Genomic DNA, 26,211 nt, shown 5'->3' with positions numbered 1-26,211 from the left:
GTGGATGCTGTAAATCAGAAACAAAAAGAGATGTTGCAGGAAATGCTCAGCAGGTCTGGCAGCACTTGTGAAGAGAAATCAGAGTTAATGTTTCAGGTCCAGTGACCCTTCCTCAGACGCTAAATATTAACTCTGATTTCTCTTCACAGATTCTGCTATAGTTGCAGAGCTTTTCCAATAACTTCAGTTTTTGCTTCTGGGGCAATGTGTTGAGGACCCAACTATGGATTAAGTTACTTTGGATTCTGTATTGTGCAAAAAGAAAAGGTTAATAAATAATCTTGCTATAAAGGAGTCTGTGTGAAACAGTCACCATACTTAGGCACAATGGTTCAATTATTTGAAGAGCCTATTATATAAAAAGGAGAATGTGAGCTTAAATCTCAGCTGACTTTATTCCTACCTTTAACAGAAAGCTTTAAACTCACCCACAAATAGTTGAAATGTCAACAGGTCCCATGCAAACATGGCACATGTCATGGAATTACTTAGAAAGGGTATGAGATATAGGCTAAATGATTAATGGTCATAGTCTGACTATGTGGTAGACACGTTATTAGATTTAATTCGAAAAGGCAGAATGAATATCACTTAGAAAGGCATGGATTAATCAAGGATTGTTAGCTTGATTTTGTTTAAGGAAGGCCATATCTTCCTAACTTCATTAATCATTTGAAGAATTAACAAGACTGTTCAAAGTGACAATGAGCTCAGTCAGGCGAGTGACGTTGGTGGTTGATGGGAGATTGTTCAAGGCTTCCTTTTCAAGGAAGTAGTGAATGGAGAGCCTTAAGACCATCTTGATGGAGCTCGAGGTATAGAGGATGTGCACATCTATAGTGAAAAGGCGATAGCTAGGGCCAGAAAACTTATTGTGGAATCAACAAAGCATCAGAAGAATAACAAATCCAAGTGAAAAGAGACTAAATAAGGTGGGTGGAAAAGCAGAATGAAGATAGGAAAAAAAGTTTGAGGTCAGGAACAGGTTGAAATGCTTGGTCTGCCAGGGCAGCCCTGTTTGTGCAAAAAATATTAAAAAACACCATTTTGCAATCCCCTTCAGTAATCACATCGAACTCAAAACATTAACTGAATAATCAGGTCAGATTTATAACATTCCACAGAATACACCTGAGGTAAAAGCACCATTATGAAAACCAGAAAAGTGCTGGAACTGCTTTGCTTATTTTACAAATTACCCAAATCTAACATAAACTATATTGAAGTTGCAAGCAAAAGATGACATGGACAGCTCCAATGTAGCATTTCTAAAGTGGTAGTTACCAACTAACTTGAGTAATTGCAATGTGCCAGCTTCCAATCTAACATATTCAATAAAAATACAGGACAACCTAGATTATCCAAACGAGATGGATGGGGAGTATTTGGATAACTGATTGTTTGGATAACGTTTTTACAGGACCTTAAGATCCTATTCGGATAATCCAAAAGTTGAATAATTAACGTTCAGAAAACCAAGGTTGTTCTGTAGTAATTGCTATCAAACAGAAACCAGAAGGTACAACAAGCATAAACTCAATCAAACCACTTCAAGCAACTACTAAATCAGCACCCATCTATTATTTCACTCATGAATGGAGTGTGACATAAACTTTTGAAAAGGGAAGAAAAAACATCCCTCACTTCCCTGAGCAAATCTCGTGTGAAGATATCAGGTAACAGGCAGATAATCTCCTCCTCGTGCATCCAAGCTTTGATCTGGAAGCATTTGTTATTTCTTGGCTCAACAATTCCAATGCTCTCCTAGCTGGCCTCTCATAATACACCCAATGTAACCTCATTAAAAACTCTACTGCTGGTATCCTCATTCAAACCTATATCTGCGTTTTGATTGTGCTTGTATTTACTGATTCTGCACTGGCACCCAGTCTTGCAGCAGCTGAACTTGAAACTTTTTAGCCTCAATTTCCAATCTCTCCACGGCATTAGTCCTCTCAATCTCTATAACCTGTTTTAATCTTAGAACCTCAGGCCTCTATGCTCCTTCAATGTTATCCTCTGCTTATCCTTATTTTTATAGCTCCACTACTCGTAGCCACACTTTCAGCTGCCCGAGTGAGAGTCTTTAGAATTCCCATGCTAAATCTCTCTGCCTTTTCTGAAAACATTTCTCAAAATCTACTTTGTTGACCAAGATCTTTAAACCTGTCTGAATAACACAAGCAAGCTTCGTGACAAACTTAATCTCAAATTCACTCCTGTGAAGCATGTTCTGACTTTTAACAATATTTTAGACCCGTAGTAAATGCTGATGTTGATTTTACACTTACCACGCCCATGTCCATAATCAACAGTTTTCTGAATAGGTGGTTGTTTGTTCAGTGGAGTGGTAGAGACTGATGAAGCTTCACTGTAAGCATAATTGGAGTCAGGATTTTTGGGTTCAGTTCCTGAGTCCCACAAACCATGGAATGTATCTGTGTCCCAACGTTCGGACTGGATGGGATTTTCAGGTGGCACAGGGCCAAGTAAAGAACTTTCATTACTTGACATATCCTACAACAGCAATAAGCAGAAGGTGACAAGGCGGACAGAGGACAATCGCTCATCATTTCTAATATCAGAATCACATAATAGAATACATTGCTTACAGACCCTTGACCAAGGTAGATCATATAAACTGTCTTGCTATGATACAAAGTAGGAAAACAGTGGAGAGGTTATCGTTCAAGACTGTTACTGAATTGGCAGCTACCAAATTATTTGATCAAATTCTACTGCTAAATTTGCTGTTGATTTTGGTTGTTTATAGCATGGCACCAAAAAAATGTTGACACAAAAGCTATCAGATAATTGTGGAAGTTCAGTTAGTTTATTAACATCCTTCAGGTCTAGGAACCCACCATTGTTACCAAGGCTGATGAATTCAAAATGATTGACCCTTCATTTTTCATTGGATAAATGAATATAGAACAGCATGCTAAGAGATCATCAAGTCTTTCATAGTCATGAAAAGAGATCACCAAGGTATAAAGAGAACATAGAATGCGTCACAATATATAGAATATAATCTGCACTTCAAAGATAGACTTGTGTAGCTGTCTATGAACAGTATCTGCGTGGTTACTGAAGATGACAAAATTAACACAACTCAATTTCCCAATATGGTGCAGAAAAACTTATTTGTTTAGTCAATTCAATATGGTGCTATCTAGTTCTAGTTTCTTACCTTATAGAAGTCTTGACCAGTTTTACTATTCTGATAATCTTGAATTACAGGAGTAATTCCTGCTGAATCTGTTTTGCTAGGTAGAAGAGGTACTCGCTCAATCTCCTGTAGCTCACTGAAATGTCACAAGCAACTAAAGTTAAAACAATGCATAAATCTGGTGAAGGAAGCAATGATATTACTGACAGAATCTGCAAAAATAGATGATCATAATCCAGTATGACTAACTCAATGCTTGATCCTTGAATACGAGAATGTCCATGCAACATGATTGTATGAAAACACCTACACAGTTTCAGGTACACTAAGAACAGCAGATAAACATATCTTTTGATTGCTGAATACATTTCCTCACAATTTTTCTCTTAGATGCATCTGGTCTGAGATTATCTTACTTTCAATGTTCATGATACAAGTCATGTTACTGTTTAAGGGAAGTTCAAATATCCAATCAATTGTTTGAAAAAATCAAAGACAAATAAAGTGGAATACAAAAGAGGGTAAATACTTGTTAGTTTTCAGTCTTTAGTAGCTTAGGCACTGCTCTTTTCCTGTCTTTCAACTCATATCTTTCTCTTCCCTTCAAAACTCTCTCTATCCACCTATTCAAATAAACCTCAGTCTTCCTAGTTTCTAAGCATTCTGTTTATATAACTTCTTTGTCAAGCTGCTAGAAACCTGATTTTTAAAAGTAGCAAATTCAGGGTAAAATCCATGTTCATGGTGTCCCTGTGGGAATGCTGCCGTTTTAGGCAGAAGATTTGGATTCAGAAGATGTCATCAGAAGCCTCAGTGAATTGTTACACTGCATTTCCTAAATGGTATTCAATACACTATTGGCAGGGCTGAGGGTAGTGAGCATTTATGACAATAGGTGAGATATGAATCAAGCTGTTCTCTCCTGAATGATGTCACGTTTTGGAAATGTTATTGAACCTGCACTTATCCAGCAAAGTGCGGAACACTGTGTCAGACTCCTGATGAGCCTTGTTGATACTGAGAGTGAGTGTGCAGTCTCAAGCTCAGGCCTCTGTGTTCCTATAATGCTATCCTCTGCTTATCCTTATTTCTATAGCTCCATTACTGGTAGCTACACTTTCAGCTACCTGCGTGTGAGTGTTTAGAATTAACATGCTAAATTACTCTGCCTTTCCTGAAAGCATTCCTCAAAATCTACCTTGTTGACCAAGATCTTTTAAATCTGTCTGAATCTGTCAATTCAATATGGTGCAATCCATTACGTCGTTGGTGTGTGCCTGCTCTAGGTAACTTTTTGTACAACAGTGGATACCAAGGAATTTCCCCTTTAACTCAATAACTGCAATGATGTTAAATGTCAAGGGGATGTAGTTAGACTCTCTTCAGCTGGAGTTAGTGATTGATTGATTTATTGAACTTCAGGTAAGGTGGTAGCAGAGTACTTTCCTCCCTTCTCTTGGCTTCAGATACCCAGCCTTGGCCTCTGAAACAGGGTTGGTGAAGACCCCAGCATCTGAAGCAACCAGGACTCCAAGAAGGGACAACAGCAACCCGAAGTGGGGTCACAAATGATCAGCAGCCTAGTGCAGAGGGTGGCATCAGTGGCCTGATGCAGGAGCAGCGGCAATGGAGCATGGCAGCAGAAACCCGAAATGGGGACACCAGTGACCAATGGCCAGTGGCCTAGTACGGTCGTGGTGGCCCCCAAGTTAATCTGCTGCGGACAGCCTTTGGAGAGAGACAGTGATATTTGTCTTTTTAACTTTGCTTCTTATTTTTCTGGCCTTTAGTTATTTGTGTGCATAGCTGTAATGTAACTTTTGTTTTCATTTTTTTGTTCTGTAATTAAGGATTGCACCTCAGTACCTTTGTACCTAAGATGACATTGTGAGTGGCAACTTATAAACTTTTCACTGTACACATTTTAGTACCTGTGACAATAATACTAATTCAATTCAATTTGATTTGCCATTCATTAGCCCAAAACTGGATGTTGCTGTACTTATGCATGCCTGCTCCAATATCTGAGGCGCTGGGAATTCAACTGAACTGTGTTAAACAATCTCAACATCTAACCGTATGATGGAAGGATGAACATTTATGAAGCAGTTGAAGGTGACTGGGCCTGTGATACTACTCAGAGACTATCTGGAAAAGCACCCTGTAACTGAGATGATTGGCCTCAAATAACTACATTTTCCTATGTGCTAGATAGCCATCCCTCCAATTGCCACTGACTTCAAATTTGCCACATTTAGTCATATGCAATCTTGATGCTACCTCTAGAATTTAGTGATTTTGTTCATGTTTACACCTGTGGATTGGAGCTAAGTGGTCCAGTCAGAAGGTAAACTGAGTAGCAGTACATAAATTGCTGGTGAATAATTGTCATTTAAAATACTTTTGATGACAACAGCCATCATGTTGCTCACTTTGAGATGGACTACTGATCGGTGTGGTGGTAATCAACCAGAATGAATATGTTCTGCTTTTTGTTGGCAAGGCCTAAACCAATATTTTTCACTTTGTCAGAGAGATGCCAATGTTGTACCCATAATGTACAGTTTAATTAGGGTAAAGAACCATGGGTAGGCATTGGAATATTGTGGCAGGATGCTGTTAGGATCAAATGGCTTTCCTGTGCTTAATGTATTCAATCATTTCTCACTATCACAAGTGAAGTGAATCAGCTGAAGGTGGGCATGAGTGATCCTGATTACCTTTGGAGCAGGCAGAACTGGATCATCTACTCAGCATTTCTGAGTTATGGACTAGACTCTGCCATTATTGAGATGTGAGCATTTATAGAGCCTTTTCCTCCTGTCAGTTATTTAATTGTCCACCATCACCAGTCATAACTGGATGCAACATGAATGGAGATCTTCAATCTGATAATGGGCTTGCTTAGCATTCATTACTTGTTTACACATGGTCGTATGTTGTCAGTTCCACCAGGATGACACCTCATCTTTTCGTAAGTATTGTATTGTTGCTGGTATGCTAACATATCTGAATAACTAGGGACCATCTTTGGGAGCCATGGTAATGGCAGAATGACGGTCTTGCCTGGGAATGAGGTTAGATTCTGGAGGTGCACAATTCTCATGACCTCATAGCACCGCATCGAACTGCTAGGCCTATTCTGAACGTACTTCATGTTGTGTAGTGGTAGTTTTAGACTAAAACGGTGAGATATTACATATCACAAGAAACTTGAAGTGGTCACTTCTACTAGCATTGAAATAATAATATCTGTGACAGATCAGCAAGACTGGGGTCAAGTAAACCTTTCCCCTTGTAATTATTTATTCTATAAGCCATTGCCGCAGGGTAAGTCTGGCAACTATACCTTTCATGATTAGGCCATCTTGGCCAGTAGTAAAGCTAAAGAGCTTATTCTTGGGGTTGGGCATTGACGCCTACACTTAGAGCATATTCAGTGCTCTTGCCACCTTCAGTGGTTCTACTAAATGATTTGGAGTAGAGGACTATACTGACTCTGCACTTAATGGGGAGTGCAGTTGGTGATAACGAATAAGACATTTCCTTTCTCAAAGTTGGACTGCTGCCATTGACTCTGTACTGCATGACGTCTATGTTGAGGACTCCCAGGGTCACTCCCTCTCAAGAGCATAATCCTCAGCAGCCACCTGCCATTAGATTAGATTAGATTCCCTACAGTGTGGAACCAGGCCCTTCGGCCCAACAAGTCCACACTGACCCTCCGAAGAGTAACCCACCCCGACCCACTCCCCTACATTTACCCCTGACTAATCCACCTAACACTACGGGCAATTTAACATGGCCAATTCACCTAACATTGGGATAGCACATTCCAGGAAATGATAATGTTAGGGTCTAAAAGATAGCTGAAAGTCAAACTCTTAGAATCTTCATCAGGTTGCTGCTGGACTCATCTGCCAATGTTGGCACAAATTCCAACATGTTATGAGGGGAGCTTTGTAGGATTAACTGAAGATGGGTGCTGTTTGTCTGACACTTAGGATAATGTTAGGTGACCTGTCCAGTTTTATCATCTTAAATAACTTTTCAAAGTAGCTTGATATAACTTAATGGAGAAAGTGAGGTCTGCAGATGCTGGAGATCAGAGCTGAAAATGTGTTGCTGGAACAGCGCAGCAGGTCAGGAAGCATCCAGGGAACAGGAAAATCGACGTTTCGGGCATAAGCCCTTCTTCAGAAGCCCTTCATAAGCCCTTCTTCCTGAAGAAGGGCTTATGCCCGAAACGTCGATTCTCCTGATATAACTTCGTGGCTTGTTGGACCATTTTCAAAGACAGTTTAGAGTCAACAAAATTGATATGGAGCTGGAGTCACATATGAGCCATGCCTAACAACAGATTTCTTTTTCGAAAAGACATTCATGAATCAGTCACATTTTATATTCATCAGGTAATTGTGTGGTCATATTGCTGATACTAGCTTTATGTACATTATTTAATTCATTCAGTTAAAATTTTCCAACCACTGGAGCCATTCAAATATCCCCAGATCATCAGTACAGGCTTCTACTCCAGTAACAAAAGAACAATGCTAATGTTGCACTTGATAAAAAGCTCTAAGTAAATAAAGTTTAGTGTCTTGCATCATAAAACATCTTTTAAAAATTTATTTTGATTACTCAAAGTATCAGATTTTCCTTGTACTAGTTTGTGTTGAAACAAACCCTAAACTACAAAGGGAAATTATTTGGGGGAACGACTAAAATAATGAACAAAATAAACAATTTAAATAATTAACTTCAACTTGAAAACAATATTTGATATTGCTCCACATCTTGAAAAATTACAGAGGTGGTGGGGCTGGATGCCTTAAAACACAAAGATGGATACATCCACAGGACACATCAGGTGTTCCCCAGAAATGTATGGGAAACTAGGGAAATGATTGCTGGGCCCTTTGCTGAGTTTTGTGTACCATCGATAGCCACAGGTGAGGTGCCCGAAAACTGGACGTTGGCTAACGTGGTGCCACTATTTAAGAAAGGTAGTAAGGAAAAGCCAAGAAACTATAGACCAGTGAGCATATTATTGGTGATGGCAAACTGTTGGAAGGAATCCTGAGGGACAGGATTTACATGTATTTGGAAAGGCAAGGACTGTTTAGGGATAGTCAACAAGGCTTTGTGGGGCGGAAATCATGTCTCACTAACTGAGTTTTTTGAAGATGGTTTGATCATGATTGAGTTTTTTGAAGGTGTAATGAAGATGATTGATCAGGGCAGAGTGGTGTGTGATCTTGAAGACGTAAGGCGTTCCACGAGGTTCACCATGGGAGACTGGCTAGCAAGGTTCGATCTCACGGAATACAGGGAGAACTATCCATTTGGATACAGAACTGGCTCGAAGGTAGAAGACAAAAGATGGTGGTGGAGGGTTGCTTTTCAGACTGGAGGTCTATTACCAGTGGTGTGCCACAAGGATTAGTGCTGGATTCATTGTCATTTATAAATTATTTGGATGTGAACATAGGCGGTATAGTTCGTAAGTTTGCAGATGAGTGGACAGCGAAGGAGGTAACCTCAGAGTACAATGGGATCTTGATTCAATGGGCCAATGAGCCGAGGAATGGCAGACGGAGTTTAATTTAGATAAATGTGAGGTGCTGCATTTTGGAAAGACAAGTCAGAGCAGGACTTATACACTTAATGGTAAGGTCCTAGGGAGTATTGCTGAACAAAGAGACCTTGGAGTGCAAGTTCAGAGTTCCTCGTAAGTGGAGTTGCAGGTAGATAGGATAGTGAAGGTGGCATGTGGTATGCTTTCCATTATTGGTCAGTGCATTGAGTATACCAGTTGGGAGGTCATGTCGAGGCTGTACAGGACATTGATTTGGCCAATTTTAAAATACTGTGTGCAATTCTGGTCTCCTTCCTATCGGACGAATGTTGTGAAACTTGAATCGATTTACAAGGATTTTGCCAGGGTTGGAGGATTTCACCTATAGGGAGAGACTAGATAGACTGGGGCTGTTTTTCCTGGAGCATCCTAGGCTGAAGGGTGACCTTATAGAGTTTATAAAATCATGAGGGGCATGGATAGAGTAAATAGACAAAGTATTTTCGCTGGGGTGCGTGAGTCCAGAACTAGGGGGCAGAGGTTTAAGGTGAGAGGGGAAAGATATAAAAGAGACCTAAGGGGCAACTTTTTCATGCAGAGGGTGGTATGCTTATGGAAAGAGCTGCCAGAGGAATTGGTGGAGGCTGGTACAATGACAACACATAAAAGGCACCTGAATTGGTATATGAATAGGAAGGATTAAGAGGGATATGGGCCAAGTAATGGCAAATGGGACTAGATTAATTTTGGATATCTGGTTGGCATGGACGAGTTGGACTGAAGGGTGCGTTTGCAATCTGTATACCTCTATGACTTTAGGTGAATTTATGAAATTACAGAAAACAGCTCAAAAATTGATTTGGTAGAAGACAAGATGAGAACTTGATTACTTGTTTGTTAAGTAATTCTCTTAACCAATGTATGTTCCCCACCCAAGATTTTCTGTCTTCTCAAGATGCTATTTTTGCTGGAATGTGGTTACCAAATTAGTTATCAAGTATTCTCTCAATGTGTAAGCATAGGAAGTACAGTAAACATCACGAGGCTAATTAATTACAATAACAGCAAACATGGAGTATATTAATAGATCTTCACATCTGCACATTTACTAACAAGAGCTTTCTTCTTCCCTCACTCATTCACTCAGGAGTATTAAAATGGATTAAAACCATAGTGGCTCGGAACTACATTGTCTCAGTTGTGATGGGGAACGGGCTAAGAGCATGACCTTTTCTCAAAGGTTTCTATTACCTGACGACATTATATAACAATATTCTCGAGAAATCTATTGGCGATACAAAAATAAGTCACTTACCGTAATAATTTTAATTCTTGCGCTGCTTTTAAGATGATTTCATGTTCTCTTTCTGACAATGCAACAATATTTTGTCCGCCGGGTGTTTGGTCTACCATAGGTTTTTCAGAGAAAGGCACTGGTGGCTGTTCAGGTAGAACAGGTGCACGAACAGGACCAGTCTGTGATGGCATCTCACGCAAACTGTCAAAAGGTAACCGCCTGTTGTCTGTGTCTGGATATCTTCTTTCATCCATCTGTTCTCTCTGCCATCCAAGCCTTTCTGGAGGAAAATCACGTTCATCCCTTCTCCAGTCTGGCCTCTCTGCATAGTCCTGACCCCACATTTCCCGTTCTTGGTCATGATGGTAGCTCCGTTCCTTTTCATCCCTCCACTGCTCCTCTCTCCATCTATCTGGCCGTGGGTGTAAAGGAGAAAAGTCCCTTCCAGAACCACGAAGGTCCCATTCTTCTCGTCTGTGGAAGTATTCTCTATCATGTTCATTGTCTCTGTTAAAACCATGTTCACGTGACCTTCCACTCCTGTCAAATTCTCTGTCAAAGCCTCTGTCAAACCCTTCAATTTGATGTGGAGCTCGAATTTCCCTTCTGTCTAAAATTTCATGAGGCAGAGGTGGTCGCCGAAGAAGTGAGCACTCCTCTCTTCTAAATGGATCTCTTTCATCCCAAAAATCTGAGCCAGTGTCAGTCCAATTTCCCCTTTCCCAAGATAGAGTTCTCTCTCTTTCAAAAGCTGGACCTCCCCTTGGTCCAGAGAAATGATCATCCAAAGATCTACCTTCCTCCTGATGCCAATGTCCCTGAATGTCTATCCTGTGATGTAGCAATGGTCTTATTTCTGGAACATCTTTATTACTGTCAACATCATTTTTACGGATAGAGGAATAATCTTTGCCAATGTGTTGCCGATGCTCTAGGCCTTTTGCTCGATCATTATTTGGATGCAATGGTACAGATTCAAACCTTTTGTTGGTATCTACATTTTTGGGCTCTGATTTCTCAGATACAGCCTTTGCGGCAGCTGATGAATTGGAAGGCAGTGTTTTAGGTACATTTTGCACAACTGGATCTTTTTGGTCCTGAGTGACAATAACTGAAGAAGTTGCTAACTCAGAATTGTCTGCTTTCTTCTGAATTTCATGTGATTTAGATGAATCAACACTTTGTGTCAAATCTTTAGTTCCAGATGAATCTGAATTTTTATGACTTGTAGCAGCCAATGGTGTATGGGAAAGATTTTTTTCATCTTTATGTTCCACTGAAGCTGGTGATACTTTATCAGCATTTTGTTTTACATCTTTGCATACAGCTACTGTCTCTTGCTCCTGGACTCCAGCTCGTTTTGTTTGATCCTCACCTTGTTCTAATGATGGATGAGAAGACTGGGGCCCTTTTAAACTTTGTCCCATTTGTTCAGTTCTGACTTGAAGGCCTTTGGGTCTTGAACCAGATACACATGGTCCAGTGGGGAAATGCCCACGGGGCCCAGTTAATCTTGGTCCCTTTGGGCTGTCAAACCGTGAACTATGAAACTTTGCACCAGAGGCTTCAAGACGTTGCCCTTGTCCCTGGCTTTCAATGTGCTGCCCTTGACCTGAATGCTCAAACCACTCAGAAGCACCAGGACCTTCAAAAGACTGTCCCTGGCTGTCAAAATGCGATGTTGTTTTATAACCATCAACATGTTGCCCATGACTAGCTGAGTGCTCTTCAAAATGAGCCGTTGGATGCAGGTTATCAAAGCGACCGCCACGTTCCTGGCCTTCAAAACGGGTCATTTGACCCTGTTCTTCAAAGTGTCTTCCCTGACTTGGCCCCTCAAAATGCCCTCCAGGACCTTGGCCTTCAAAATGAACACTTGAACCCCTGCCCTCAAAATGACCTCCCCGGCCCTGACCCTCAAAGCGACCTCCCCGGCCTTGGCCATCAAAGCGACCCCCCCGGCCCTGGCCATCAAAGCGACCTCCCCGGCCAGGGCCTTCATAACGACCCCCTCGGCCCTGGCCCTCAAAGCGACCCCCGCGGCCCCGGCCCTCAATATGACCCCCTCGGCCCTGGCCATCAAAGCGACCTCCCCGGCCCTGGCCATCAAAGCGACCTCCCCGGCTCTGGCCCTCAAAACGACCCCCAGGTCCCTGGCCTTCAAAAGCATCAACTGGGCCCTGACCCTCAAAATTGCCTCCAGGTCCCTGACCCTCAAAATGATCTCCAGGGCCCCCATGACTGTCAAAGCGACCCCCAGAGGCCCCCTGGCCATCAAAGCGACCCTTGAATGCTCCCTGGCCCTCAAAGCGACCCCCGCGGCCAGGGCTGTCAAAGCGGCCCCCGCGACCTGGGCCCTCAAAACGACCCCCGCGGCCTGGGCCCTCAAAACGACCCCCACGGCCTGGGCCCTCAAACTGGCCTCCAGGACCATGGCCCTCAAAGTGACCCCCAGGGTCCTGACCCTCAAAGCAGCCTCCTGGTCCCTGGCCCCCAAAGCGATCTCCGGGTCCCTGGCCCCCAAAGCGATCTCCGGGACCCTGGCCCCCAAAGTGATCTCCGGGACCCTGGCTCCCAAAGCGACCCCCAGGGCCCTGGCCTTCAAAGCAGCCTCCCGGTCCCTGCCCCCCAAACCGATCCCTGGGACCCTGGCCCCCAAAGCGATTCCCAGGTCCCTGGCCCTCAAAGTATCTCTCGGGACCCTGACCCTCAAAGTGATTCCTGGATCCCTGGCTCTCAAAGCGATTCCCCAGCCCAGGCCCCTCAAAGCGGCCCCTGGATCCTGGACCATCAAAGGGCACCCCAGGTCTAGGCCCCTCAAAGTGACCCTCGGGGCCTGGACCGTCAAAACAACCTCCTGGGCCTGGGCCCTCAAAGTGACCCCTGTGCCCTGCACTATCAAAGCGACTGCTCCCTTGGCCATCAAAGCGTTTGCTCCCCGGGCCGTCAAAGCGATTGCTCCCCTGGCCGTCAAAGCGGTTGCTCCCCTGGCCGTCAAAGCGGTTGCTCCCCTGGCCGTCAAAGCGGTTGCTCCCCGGGCCGTCAAAGCGATTGCTCCCCGGGCCGTCAAAGCGATTGCTCCCCGGGCCGTCAAAGCGATTGCTCCCCGGGCCGTCAAAGCGATTGCTCCCCGGGCCGTCAAAGCGATTGCTCCCCGGGCCGTCAAAGCGATTGCTCCCCGGGCCGTCAAAGCGATTGTTCCCCGGGCCGGCAAAGCGATTGCTCCCCGGGCCGTCAAAGCGATTGCTCCCCGGGCCGTCAAAGCGATTGCTCCCCGGGCCGTCAAAACGATTGCTCCCCGGGCCGTCAAAGCGACTGTTCCCCGGGTCGTCAAAGCGATTGTTCCCCGGGCCGTCAAAGCGATTGTTCCCCGGGCCGTCAAAGCGATTGTTCCCCGGGTCGTCAAAGCGATTGCTCCCCGGGCCGTCAAAGCGATTGCTCCCCGGGCCGTCAAAGCGATTGCTCCCCGGGCCGTCAAAGCGATTGCTCCCCGGGCCGTCAAAGCGATTGTTCCCCGGGCCGGCAAAGCGATTGCTCCCCGGGCCGTCAAAGCGATTGCTCCCCGGGCCGTCAAAGCGCTTACTCCCCGGGCCGTCAAAGCGATTGCTGCCTGGGCCGTCAAAGCGCTTACTCCCCGGGCCGTCAAAGCGATTGCTCCCCCGGCCGTCAAAGCGATTGCTCCCAGGGCCATCACAGCGATTGCTGCCCGGGCCATCAGAACGATTGCTCCCTGGGCCATCAGTGCGATTGCTGTCCAGGCCTTCAAGAATCTGATCTTCATTTTGATTTGCTCGTCCCTGGCTCACAAAACGATTGCTGAGGTCTTGCGAGTCAATGAGACCATCCTGGGCCTCAATGCGATTACTTGGACTCGGTTTATCAAAACGATTAACTGATCCTTGTGGCTCAACACCAATACCAGTAACCTGCTTCTCGAAGCAGCTATCTGCATCCTGGTTTTCAGTGTGATTACTGTTGCTATGGCTCTGCACCTCACAGCAATTACTGGGACTCTGCTTCGTAAGGGAATTATCTGAACCCTGTTCATCTAGGCGAATACCAGGCATCTGCTCCTCAAAGCGACTATCTTGTTTCTCAACACAAGTTGCCAGGTCCTGCGTTTTGACATGACCACCTGGACCCAGGCCTTCCTTCTCAACTTGACTGTCCACCCCCTTCTCAAGGTGGCTGCTGGGATTCCCCTTCTCAAGATGGCTGCTGGGACCCTCCTTCTCAGGGCGATTGCCGGGACCCTCCTTCTCAGGGCCAGTACCAGGGCACTGCTTCTCAATGCGACTGCTCAGGCCCTCCTTCTCTTGACCCTCTTTCTCAGTAAGATCACCAGGATCGAGTTTCTCAAATCGATTATTGGGAGCCTTATTTTCAATGGGAGTACCAGAACTCTGTTTCTCAATGCAACTGCCAGGAGGCTGCTTTTCAAAACGATTGCCTGGAGGCTGCTTTTCAAAACGATTACCAGGAGGCTGCTTTTCAAGACTGGGAACCAGACTCAAAGCCTCAGCTTCATGGTGGTGACTCGGGACTTCATCATCAACTTGCTGACCCATAGCTGAATCCTTGACAAACTGACTTACAAGTTCACTCTCAACAACTGGAACTGCAGGCTTATTCTCAGTGTGCTGGTTTGCAGTCTCACCCTCAACATGCTGGCCTGAAGCCTGTCCTTCGAATCTTGTCTGGGATACTTCAAATTGGTGGCCTTGAAATCGAGAGCACCTTAAATCAAAACGTGAATGAAAACTTCCCTTTGCTCCTGGTCCTTCAAATTTTTGCATTCCTCTGCCATGTGGTCCATCGAACCTGGAGGGGTTCCAAATATAAAATACTTTAACAAATGATTTAAACTCATGTTTGTTTTTAACAATTTCCTGGCAAATACCAATGAAGTCTGGGCAGCACAGTGGCTCAGTGGCTAGCACTGCTGCCTCACAGTGCCAGGGACCCAGGTTCGATTCCTGCCTCGGGCGACTATGTGGAGTTTGTACATTCTCCCTGTGGATTTCCTCCCACCATCCAATCCAAATACATGCAGGCTAGATGAATTGGCCTTGCTAAATTGCTCAGTGTGTTCAGGGATGTGCAGATTAGGTGCATTAGTCAGGGTTAAACATGGGATAGTAGGGGAATGGCTCTGGTTGGTTACTCTTTGGAAGGTTGTTGTGGACTTGGGCTGAAGGGCCTGCTTCCACACTGTAGGGATTCTATGTCTATGTCAATGTCTATTTTGCTTTTTGTGGGAAAAAATACATCAAATTCTGCTCACAAGTCACACACAGTATTTAACTAATCCTAGCTCATCTATCATTTAATTTTGATACTTCACAGCATGCTAGACAGTTAGTTTAAAAGTTATTTTTCAGTTCATTTTTCAGCTGATTCATTAATAAATAGCTTATTTTGATTCACTGGAATATATTTAGTATAAAAATCTTTACTGCACTGCTTGAAACACAGGCTACAGCTTTAGTATGCACCATTCTAAACATTTTCTTTTTAAAGGAGGACATTGATGTTTTTGGCCCTCCCTATTACAAATTGTAAAATATAAGGCAACATCTCCAAAATAATCTCCCCAAAATAAATTTACTGAACCAAAAGAACCTGCTTTTCATAAACGCAAACAAGATTTAATAAAGGAATTAAAACCAGAATTTTATAATTTAATGGTCATATTGACAATTCATTTGCAAATATAATAAAAACTAGGTTATATTCAATGTTGGTTAGTTATCTGTCCCTCAAAAAGCTACACTTGCCACTTTAAGGTCTCAAGGTAGACATTTGTCCAGAACTCAACTCTAACATGAAAAACAGAGAATAATGAAAGATGCATTTAGTCACAATAATTAAGGATAGACCTGGTTTTCATTCTGACCCACAGCAAAGGTCACAAAGTTAATTACAGTGGAAACTTAATACACATTCACAGCTCTTAAATCCAATGAACTGCAGCAATGTACAGATCACAACTGGCATACACCTTCAGTAGGTCACTGATTTCATCAGCAGAAACAAAACCAAGCATTAAGAGTAGAGGAAAATTGATTTATTAGCTTGTAACTGTGTCAATCTAGGAACTGGACAAAGCCAAACATAAGCACTACACCTGATTGAATAAAGACTCTTAGTTTGTACAGACATTTGTATGGACTTATAATTACCTTGACATCCTGTGGTCTCCAGTTTGCAATAGCTCAGATGACTTAATCCCAGATGTCGCAAATCGACTATTATGAATATTTGAACTTGAAGATGATGCTTTTACTTCAGCATGTGGTGCAGGAATTAAAGGTCTCTTCTGTTCTGTGATAGCTGTAGCGTTCTGAGAAACTGGGGTAGCAGCCTGATATGCTGATGGCAGACCTTGGGAAACTGGCAGTGGGGCCTGAGTCACCAGTGGAGGGGCCAGAGAGACCGGCGGAGGGGCCAGAGAGACCGGCGGAGGGGCCAGAGAGACCGGCGGAGGGGCCAGATTTATTGGTGGAGGAGGTATATTCATAAGCGGAGGTGGCATAGTCAATGGTGGAGGTGGCACAGTTATTGGTGGGGGTACCATTGTCATTGGTGGAGGTGCCTGAGTCACTGGCAAAGGAGTTTGAGATAATGATGGTGGGGCCTGAGACACCACCGGAAGTGCCCTGGAAACAGGTGAGCTTTCTGGTTCTGAAGAAGCTGGGTCTGCTGGTGAGGTTGCTGTTCCTTGTGTTGAAACTACAGAAGAACCAGCAATTGGTGGTGTCGGAGGCAATCCCATGGGTGGCATTGGTGCAGCCTGAGACATCAGACTGCTTGATGTATTTCCCAAATAACTCTGGGATTGACTGTTCATGTACTGCTGTTGAACATTTCTGAGAGCATCCATTCTTTCCTGGAAATGATGATTTGTTGATATCATTTGCTCTTGCCACTGGTTCCACTGAGTTTCATACTGTTGGAGCTGATCTTTATTCGGATATGCTTGGAGCTGTGCCTTCCAGATCTGGAACTGTCGCTGCCATTCTTGATACAGAGGAATAAACTGTTGCTGCTGCATTTCTAAGTGCCTCATCTGCATCTCCAGAGGCAGTGACTGAAGAAAAAGAAACCCATTACATTTAGTCCCAACTTCATATTTAGTATTTCATAAACAGCCTATAAAGTTTCTTCATTTCTAATTAATTCAAAAACTAGCTCCCCCCTCCCCCCAATTTAAAAACATATGTGAAGATTAGTCTGGAAACCGAATACTGATCACCCGTGAGACAACTTTACTGACCAATATATCAGCAAATCTGAATTTCCCTGAAACTCATCAGAATATTATAGAAAACAAATATTTTCTGTACACCTTTATGTTGAAAACTCTTAATATTTCTGCACTTTTCAGCAACTTGCTGACACATCTGCCCTGCTGGACAATGGACCCAAAAATGCTCACAATACTCCAAATAGAGCCTGACCAGAGCCTCAGCAGTACATCTCGATCTTTTGAGCCTCTTGGAATGAATACTAATATTGCATTTTCCAACTGAACCTGAACTAGAATCCCAAGTCCCTATGTGCCTCAGATTTCTGAAGCTTTTTTGCATTTAGAAATTGTCTATGCTACTAAAGTCCTGACAGGGAGATTTACTAGTTTTACTCGGGAGCCCTAAAACAAATATGGAGTTAGGATGGGGGTTCCTAAGCAGAGGTGAGAATGGAGAGAAAGCTAAGGATGGTTCGGAAGTTAAAGACAGAAAGTTAATCACGCAAGGCAAGCAATAGCATGTAAGAGAATGAAGTAACTGAAAAATTAAACTACATTTATTTTATTGCAAATGGCCTGACAGGTAAAGCAGATAAACTCAGGACAAGTATGGGAACATGGGACCGGGATATTGTACCTATTAGTGGAACATGGCCTAGCGAGGGTCAGGACTGGCAGCTCAATAATCTGGGGTTTAGATATTATACAATAGAAAGGGAGGCAAGAGAGAAGGGAGAGTGGTGCTTTTGATTAGAGAAAGCATACTGCTGCACTGAGAAAGAATATTCTTGGGGGACTGTCCAGTGAAGTAATATGGGTGGAACTTAAAAAATAAGAAGGGGATGATTACTTTAATGGGATTGTACTATAGGAACCCCCCCAAAGTCAGCAGGAAACTGAGCAGCAAATACGTAACAAGATCTTAGATATGTGTAATATTAACATGGTTGTAATAGCAGGAGATTTTAACTTTTCAAAAACAAAGTGGGGCTGCCATAGTATTAAAGGCTCAAATGGGGAGAAATTTGTTAAATGCGTTCAAGAAAATCTTTTTACCAATATACAGATATATCTATTACAGAAGGAGCAAAACTTGATCATTTCTTGGGAAATAAGAGTCAAGAGTGTGGTAATATAGGGCAAGTGACTGAAGTATTAGTTGGGGAGCACTTTGGGACCAGTAATCATAATTCTATTAGTTTCAAAATAATTATGGAAGCCTTGTATAAAAATTAAAATTCTAAATTGGGGTAAGGCCAATAGGGATAGACTGTTTGCAGGTAAGGGACAACTGGCAAGTGGGAGACTTTCAAAAGTGAGATAACAGGAGTTCAGAGGGAGCATGTTCCTGTTAGAGTGAAGGATAAAACTGGTAGGAGTAGGGAACAATGGATGAATAGACATATTGAGGCTATGGCAAGTGGAGAAAGTGAGGACTGCAGATGCTGGAGAGCAGAGTCAAAAAGTGTGGCACTGGAAAAGCACATCAGGTACAGACAACAGGGATCAACTAAATCTCTTGTAGAGTATACAGGCAATAGGGTCATTCTTAAGAGGGAAATCAGGAGGGCAAGAAAGGGGATATGAGATTGCTTTGGCAGATATGGTAAAAGATAATCTGAAGAGATTTTACAAATAGAGCAAGGGAAAAAGAGCAAGTGGGGAGAGAATGGGCACCTGAAAGCTCAAAGAGGTCATCTATGTTTGGAACCACAAGAGATAGGAGACATACTGAACAAATGTTTTGCTTCAGTACTTACTGTGGAAAAAGTACTGAGAGAAATAAATACTGATGTCTTCAAAACAGTCTGCATAACAAATGAGTTAGTGTTGGAGGTCTTAAAAAGGATAAAGGCAGATAAATCTCCAGGACCTGATCTAGTGTATGCTAGGACATTGTGGGAAGCTGGGAAAAAATTGCAAGGCCTCAATCAGAGATATTTGTACCATTTATAGCTATGGGTGAGGTGACAGCAGACTAGAGGCTAAAGTTGTGCCTTTATTTAAGAAAGGTTGCAAACAAAGTCTAAGAACTGTACACCAGTGAGTCTGACATCAGTGGTGACTAAGTTGGATGGGATTCTGAGAGACAGAATTTACATGCATTTGGAGAGACAAAGACTGATTAGGGATAGTTAGCATGGCTTTGTGCATGGGAGATCGTGTCTCACCAACTTGATTGACTTTTATTGAGGATCTGACCAAGAAAATTGATAAGGGCAGAGTGGTAGACATTGTCTACATGGACCTTTTATTTTTAAATTTATTCATTTGGGATGTGGGCACTGTTGGCTGGCCAGCATTTATTGCCTATCCCTAGTTGACCTTGAGAAGATGGTAGTGAGCTGCTTCTTGAACTGCTCCAGTCCACCTGCTGTGTGTTGACCCACAGTGCCATTAGAGAGGGAATTACTTTAATAAGACATAGTAGACTGATTAGTAAAGTTTGATTACATGGGATTTAGAGAGAGCTTGCCAACTGGATACAAAATTGGCTTGCAGATGGGAGACAGTTGTTGGTGGTGGTGGAGCATTATTTTTCAGACTGGAGGCCTGTGACCAGCAGTGTTCCGCAAGGAAGGGTGCTGGCTCCACTGTTGTTTGTCATTTACATGACTAATTTGGATGAGAGTACAGGAAGCATGTTTAGTAAATTTGCGGATGACACCAAAATTGGTGGTACAGTAGACAGTGAGGAATATACAGTATATCTGATTACAGAGATTTTGACCAATAGAGCCAATGTCTCAAGGAGTGGCAGATGGAGTTTAATTTAGATAAATGCAAGGTGTTGCATTTTGGTAAGACAAACAAGAACAGGACCTGCACAGAATATGATCGGGCACTGGGGAGTGTTGCAGAAGAGAGACCTAGCGGTTCAGGTACATTGTTCATTGAAAGTTGTGTCACGAGCAGACACAGTGATAAAGGAGGCATTTGGAACATTTGCCTTCATTGCTCAGAACATTGAGTTTAACAGTTAGTACATGATGTTGCGTTTGTACATGATACTTGTGAGGCCACTTTTGAAGTACTGTATACAGTTTTGGTTGCTATGCGAAGGAAAATTCAATTGGAGAGATGCAGAAAAGATTTACAAGGATGCTACTGGAGCTGGAGGGTTTACGTTATATGGAGAGTCTAGATAAGATTTTTTCACTGGAGTGTAGGACATTGAGGGGTGACCTGACAGAGGTTTTTAGCATCATGAGGGACATAGATAAGGTGAATAGCAAATGTCTTTTCTCTAGGGTTTGGGAATTCAAAACTAGAAGGCTTAATTTTAAGATGAGAGGAGAAACATTTAAAAAGGGAGCTGCAGGGCTACTTTTTCACACTGATGATGGTTCATACGTGGAATGAACCATCAGACTAAGTGATAGATTTTGTTACAACATTTAAGAGACATTTGGACATGAATAAGAAAGGTTTAGAAGAATATAGGCAAAGTGCAGGCAAATGGGATAATTTAGTTTGGAAAACTTGGTCGGCATGTAGAGTTGAACCAAGGGTCTCTTTCCGTGCCGTTTAACTCTATTCTTCCTAACAATGTGCATAACCACACACTTTTCCAGAGCGCATTCCATTTGCCATTTCTTTGCTCACTCTCCTAGCCAGTCTGAGTCATTCTGCAGCCTCCCCTCCTCCTCAACACTACCTGTCCCGCTGTCTACCTCTTTGCCATCTGCAAACTTAGTAAGGATGCCCTCAATTCCTTTATGCAGATCATTAATGTACAGCTTGAATATCTGTGGTGTCAACACTGACCTCTGTGCAACTGCACTCGTCACAGACTGCCATCCTGAACAAAAAGGCCCCTTTATCCCTATTCTCTGCCTGCTGCCAATCACCCAATCCTCTATCCAAGCGGAGTACAATGAATATTTACAGATTCCATCGCAACTGGTCACAATGCCCAGCAATTTAATGCTTTCCCTTCTGTTCCACTGCCCCTAATCCACATCATATGTCAACTGGTACCAAGTGGAATCTTCAGATTACCACCATTGAGGTCACACTTTAAAGTTAAATATGGAAAAAATTCCAATCAGTCAACTAAGAGCCTATATGACTGCATCTTTCTTTATACCTTTCTCAAAAATAATGATGTAGATCATGGCTTACAGCTATTCACCTCCCCATCTCAGGGTACTGTCAACTCCTTGAGTGACATTCTTGACTGAGGCAGCAAGAAGAAAATGTATCATCCTGGAAATAAATCTACGAGACCTGGAATGCCTTTAGGTTTCCCAGCTACTGAATCTTCCCTAGCAACATTATTTGCAGACGTTCCTTGTACTCATCATACAGCTGAGCCACTTATGGCATCACGGATCACTTGACTTGGGTGTACTTCCCACAAAAACCATTTCCTGCATGAGTATGAAAAACAGGATACTCATTCAAGCACATGGTGCTCTCAGAAGCTCCTGCACTACTTCCTTGGTGCTGAATGTCTTACAATCTCCCTCTGTCTGTACAATCCAGAACTGTGGGAGTGGCCACTTCCAAAATCTCTCTGAGACCTGGCATACGGCATGGCAAATCTGGGTGTAAAATATTCATGGTTACATGTTGTTCTGAAAAAATAAGAAAGGAATAGGAGGAGGTGGAGTGGTGTTTTTGGTTAAGGACTGCACTGCAGTACTGGACAGAAACAATGTTTTAGGGGGTTCAAGAACCGATTTGAATAAACTTAAAGAAACAAAGGTGCAATTATATTATTCAGTGTAATCTAGAGACCATCAACTAGTGGGAAGGATTTGGAGAAACAAATCTCCTAGGAAAATACAGAGATGTGCAATAGAATTCTTTAATTACTTCGATATCACTGGGTAGTGTAAAGGGCGGCAAAAGGCAAGCTTTCCTAGATTGTGTTCAGGAGAAATTCCAACAGTAATATATGTCCAGCCCAACAACAATAGTGGCACTGCTAGATTTGGTCTTTGAAGGAGGGTGGGTCATTCCAGAATATGACTAATCAACTGATGGAGAGTGGTGTTCAACAGGGCAAAAATAAGGCTAGGCCAACTGGACTGAAATAAAAAAAAACTGATGTCTTGTTTTTGAGCTGGGAGAAGTTCTGTAGTGGCACTCCCCAGGAGTCGATATGGGGACCTTTACTGATAAATGTGCGATCTAGAACTTGGTGTGCAGCATGTAATTTAAAAGTTTGCAAAATGTGGAAGAACTGTTCATTGTGGGGATGACAGTGTAGAATTTCAAAAGGATATAATGCATTGGTGGAACAGCTGATTGAAAACAGATCAAACTTCAATGCTAATAATTGGAAGGTGATACACTTTGGTATAAAAAGCACAGACAGACATTATAAACTGAAGGGTACTATTCTAAAGGACACATAGGAGGAGAGAGACTTAGGTGTTGGAAAGAGACACTACCTGTACCAGGGACAGATAGACAGTTGTTAAAAAGGCATACGTTATTCTAAACTTCATTTATAAGGGCACAAAGTATTGTGCATAGTTTTGGGAGTGATACTTCAGGAACAACTAATATTTCTATATTCTCAGAATCAAAACATCACAGCACCAGAAACCTGGGTTCAATTCCAGCCTTGCGTAGCTCTCTGTGTGGAGTTTGCACGTTGGGTAATCTGGTTTCTTCCCATAGTCCAAAGATGTGCAGGTTAGGTGGAATGGCCTTGCTAAATTGTCCCATCGTGTCCAGGGATGTGCGGGCTAGGTGATGAGCTGTGGTAAATGTCAGGTTATGGGGATAGGGTGAGTCTGGGTGGGGGGTCAGTGCAGACTTGATGAGCTGAATTGCATCTTTCTGCACTATAGGCATTCTATTTCTTTTATTATATTGTATGGCCGAAATATTGTTATGAATGCTTAAACAGTAGAGGTTTAAAAAACAAACCTCTTGGCATTTCCATGCAAAAGTATATAACACAAACATGTAACTTGATGGCACTAGCCTGTATGTGCTGTATTTGCTGCATCAACTGTTGGTACTGTTGCAGGAGTTGCTGTAGTTGATTATGTTGTTGCATCATGTTCTGCTGCTGATATTCTATGCGCTGTTGCTGCCATTGAGCTGCAGCTGCCTGCAACATTTTCAATCTTTCTGCTTCCTCTGGATTCTCTGGAGGTTGGATAGTAGGCTAAAAGAGCATCCAAAATATGAAAGGATAATAAAGTCAGTGTTTTGCAAGGTACATTTAAACATAACTACAAATTCTTGAATCACAGCCATGCGCTTATAACTTTATTGACATGGAATGTATGCAATTCTATTGAAAAACTAAAATTAAGGAAGATGTCAATGCTTCCCAAACTGTATCTGATACAAATAACTAGTTACCTGTAATTTTTTTTTAATACATTAATGTGAAAACTCACATGCTATCACTGCACTGCAGAAATGGAGCGCCAGTGAGATGCAAATACTATCCCTTTAAAAACATTTAAAGCTTATCAATTTAACCAAAAAATCTTTGGATGAAACTTAGTTGAAATATCTTTGGGAAGCAGACAGATTTGTTAAACTCCTATTTCCTCCATAAAACTTCAGAATCTTTAGTAGATCTTTGTATCTCTTTGATACGAAATAGTATTAGTGAATAGAAAATAATTTTTAAAACTTTAGACAAAATTTTGAATATCTCTCCATTCGAACAGATCTGCAAAAATCCACTCTCTTTACTCTTTAGCAAACTTTTAGCAAACGTGAATATTGATATTTAAAGCTGTTCCCAATTATGGAAAAAACAAATATGCAGTCATGATAACTGTGCATACATAGCGTATAAAGAGGCAAACTTAGACTAGGAGATTTACAGGTTTAATCTCGGTTATTGAGGAAGCAGAGGATCTAAGGTGGCAACATAACTGGTTTCAGGAAACTTGGGAAATGAAAAGGAAAGTAAAATCTTGCACTCACATCTCCATTTGTATCCAAACACCTTTGTTAGATAATTCAGTGTTAAAATTAAGGTTCTATTGGACTGGAGAAACTTCTTTGGCACTTCAACAATTAAAGTTGATAATGTGTGGAAGCTAACAGTATGAAAAAGTTAAAACTGGGAACATGAGTTCATGCCAGTAAAGTTCAAATTCAGAATCCTGTCTTGATTTTTTCTGTGCACAAACAACAATCAACAAATGGATGAGCCCCCAGATAGAGCCGAGTTGAAAATCTGGACTTCAAGAATCCATTACATACGAAAGTGGTGTGGGTTTGGGATGAGAAGGGAGGGTAGTAAGAATTTACAATGTTTTTGAACGGATGAACTAAAATAAGCCAAATGAGCTTCTAAATAATAAAATATAATCTTGGGGTCAGTGACCGTAAGGTATCTGGTTATGGTGTCTAACTAACAGCCATGATTAAGTTGAAATATAGGATCGTGTATTGCTAAAACCCTGTTACTTTGAAGTGTTGCAGCTATGAAATATAGGTTTGACACAAGAACAACGATGGCTGACAATACAATTCCAAGTCAGAACACCTTAGACAGTATTTGTGCAAAAGCTAGTGCTACTATACATCTGCACGTCCTTGTACAAACAGGGAACAGAAGTAGACTTTGAGATTCAAATCCACATTACTATCCACCCCAATAATGTTTCACCCTCTTTCTTATCAAGAGTACAACCAGTTCTGCCATAAAAAATATTACAAAACCATGCTTCCACATTTTCAGAGAGAAAGTTCAAAAGATTTAGAATTCCACTTAATCTCTCTAAATTTCACCTCATCTTTGTTTTAAATGAATGGCACCAAATCTTTAAATAGTTAACTAGATTGTCCTTGAAGAGAAAACATCCAAAGTTCAATGGTGCAATACCTTAGCAGGGATGACAGTGGAGGAACAACGGCAGATATTTCTGTGTATGATGCAGGATCTGTTCATTCCAAAAAGGAAGAAAGATCCTAGGAGGAGGCATGAGATGCCGTGGCTGACGAGGGAAGTTAAGAAACATATAAAGTTAAAAGAGAAAAAGTATAACATAGCAAAGAAAAGGGGGAAAATGGAGGACTGGAAAGCTTTTAAAGAACAACAGAGGATTACTAAGAAGGAAATACGCAGAGAAAAAATGAGGTACGAAGGTAAACTGGCCAAAAATATAAAGGAGGATAGTAAAAGCTTTTTTAAGTATGTGCAAGGCAAAAAAATGGTTAAGACTAAAATTGGGCCCTTGAAGACAGAAACAGGGGATTACGGGGAACAAAGAAATGGCAGAAGAATTGAATTGGTACTTCAGATCTGTGTTCACTGGGGAAGACACAAGCAATCTCCCTGAGGTAACAGTGGCTGAAGGACGTGAACTTAAGCGAATTTATATTTGCCAGGAATTGGTGTTGGAGAGACTGTTAGGTCTGAAGGTTGATAAGTCCCCGGGGCCTGATGGTCTAAATCCCAGGGCACTGAAGGAGGTGGCTCGAGAAATCGTGGATGCGTTGGTGACTATTTTCCAGACTTTGATAGATTCGGGATCAGTTCCTGCGGATTGGAGGGTGGCTAATGTTATACCACTTTTTATAGAAGGGTGGGAGAGAGAAAGCAGGAAGTTATAGACTAGTTAGTCTGACCTCAGTGTTGGGAAAGATGCTGGAGTCTATTATAAAAGGATGAAATTATGACACATCTGGATAGTACTAACAGGATAGGTCAGAGTCAGCATGGATTTATGAAGGGAAAATCATGCTTGACTAATCTTCTGGAATGTTTTGAGGATGTAACTCTGAAGATGGACGAGGGAGATCCAGTAGATGTAGTGTACCTGGACTTTCAGAAAGCTTTTGATAAAGTCCCACACAGGAGGTTAGTGAGTAAAATTAGGGCGCATGGTATTGGGGGCAAAGTACTAACTTGAATTGAAAGTTGGTTGGCTGACAGGAAACAAAGAGTAGTGATAAACGGCTCCATTTCAGAATGGCAGGCAGTG

At 42.4% G+C, this 26,211-nt stretch overlaps 1 protein-coding gene across 4 annotated transcripts in view; it reads right to left on the bottom strand.

The window, feature by feature from the left end:
• Positions 1 to 26,211, bottom strand: part of ylpm1 (YLP motif containing 1) — a 141,716-nt gene that overhangs the window by 67,278 nt on the left and 48,227 nt on the right. For 3 of the 4 annotated variants that reach the window (XM_043697112.1, XM_043697113.1, XM_043697115.1), the window contains 5 exons: positions 23,238 to 23,423; positions 16,227 to 17,134; positions 10,063 to 14,865; positions 3,191 to 3,305; positions 2,292 to 2,517 (listed from right to left, as the gene is read on the bottom strand). In XM_043697112.1, coding sequence (XP_043553047.1) covers positions 2,292 to 2,517; positions 3,191 to 3,305; positions 10,063 to 14,865; positions 16,227 to 17,134; positions 23,238 to 23,423 — 6,238 coding nt within the window. The remainder of the gene's footprint in view (positions 1 to 2,291; positions 2,518 to 3,190; positions 3,306 to 10,062; positions 14,866 to 16,226; positions 17,135 to 23,237; positions 23,424 to 26,211) is intronic. The other variant, XM_043697114.1, reaches the window with a different exon arrangement.

This window comes from Chiloscyllium plagiosum, chromosome 10, assembly GCF_004010195.1.
Source record: "Chiloscyllium plagiosum isolate BGI_BamShark_2017 chromosome 10, ASM401019v2, whole genome shotgun sequence".
Lineage (NCBI taxonomy): Eukaryota > Metazoa > Chordata > Chondrichthyes > Orectolobiformes > Hemiscylliidae > Chiloscyllium > Chiloscyllium plagiosum.
The sequence above is the reverse complement of the archived record's forward strand: the minus strand, read 5'-3'. Positions and strand labels throughout refer to the sequence as shown.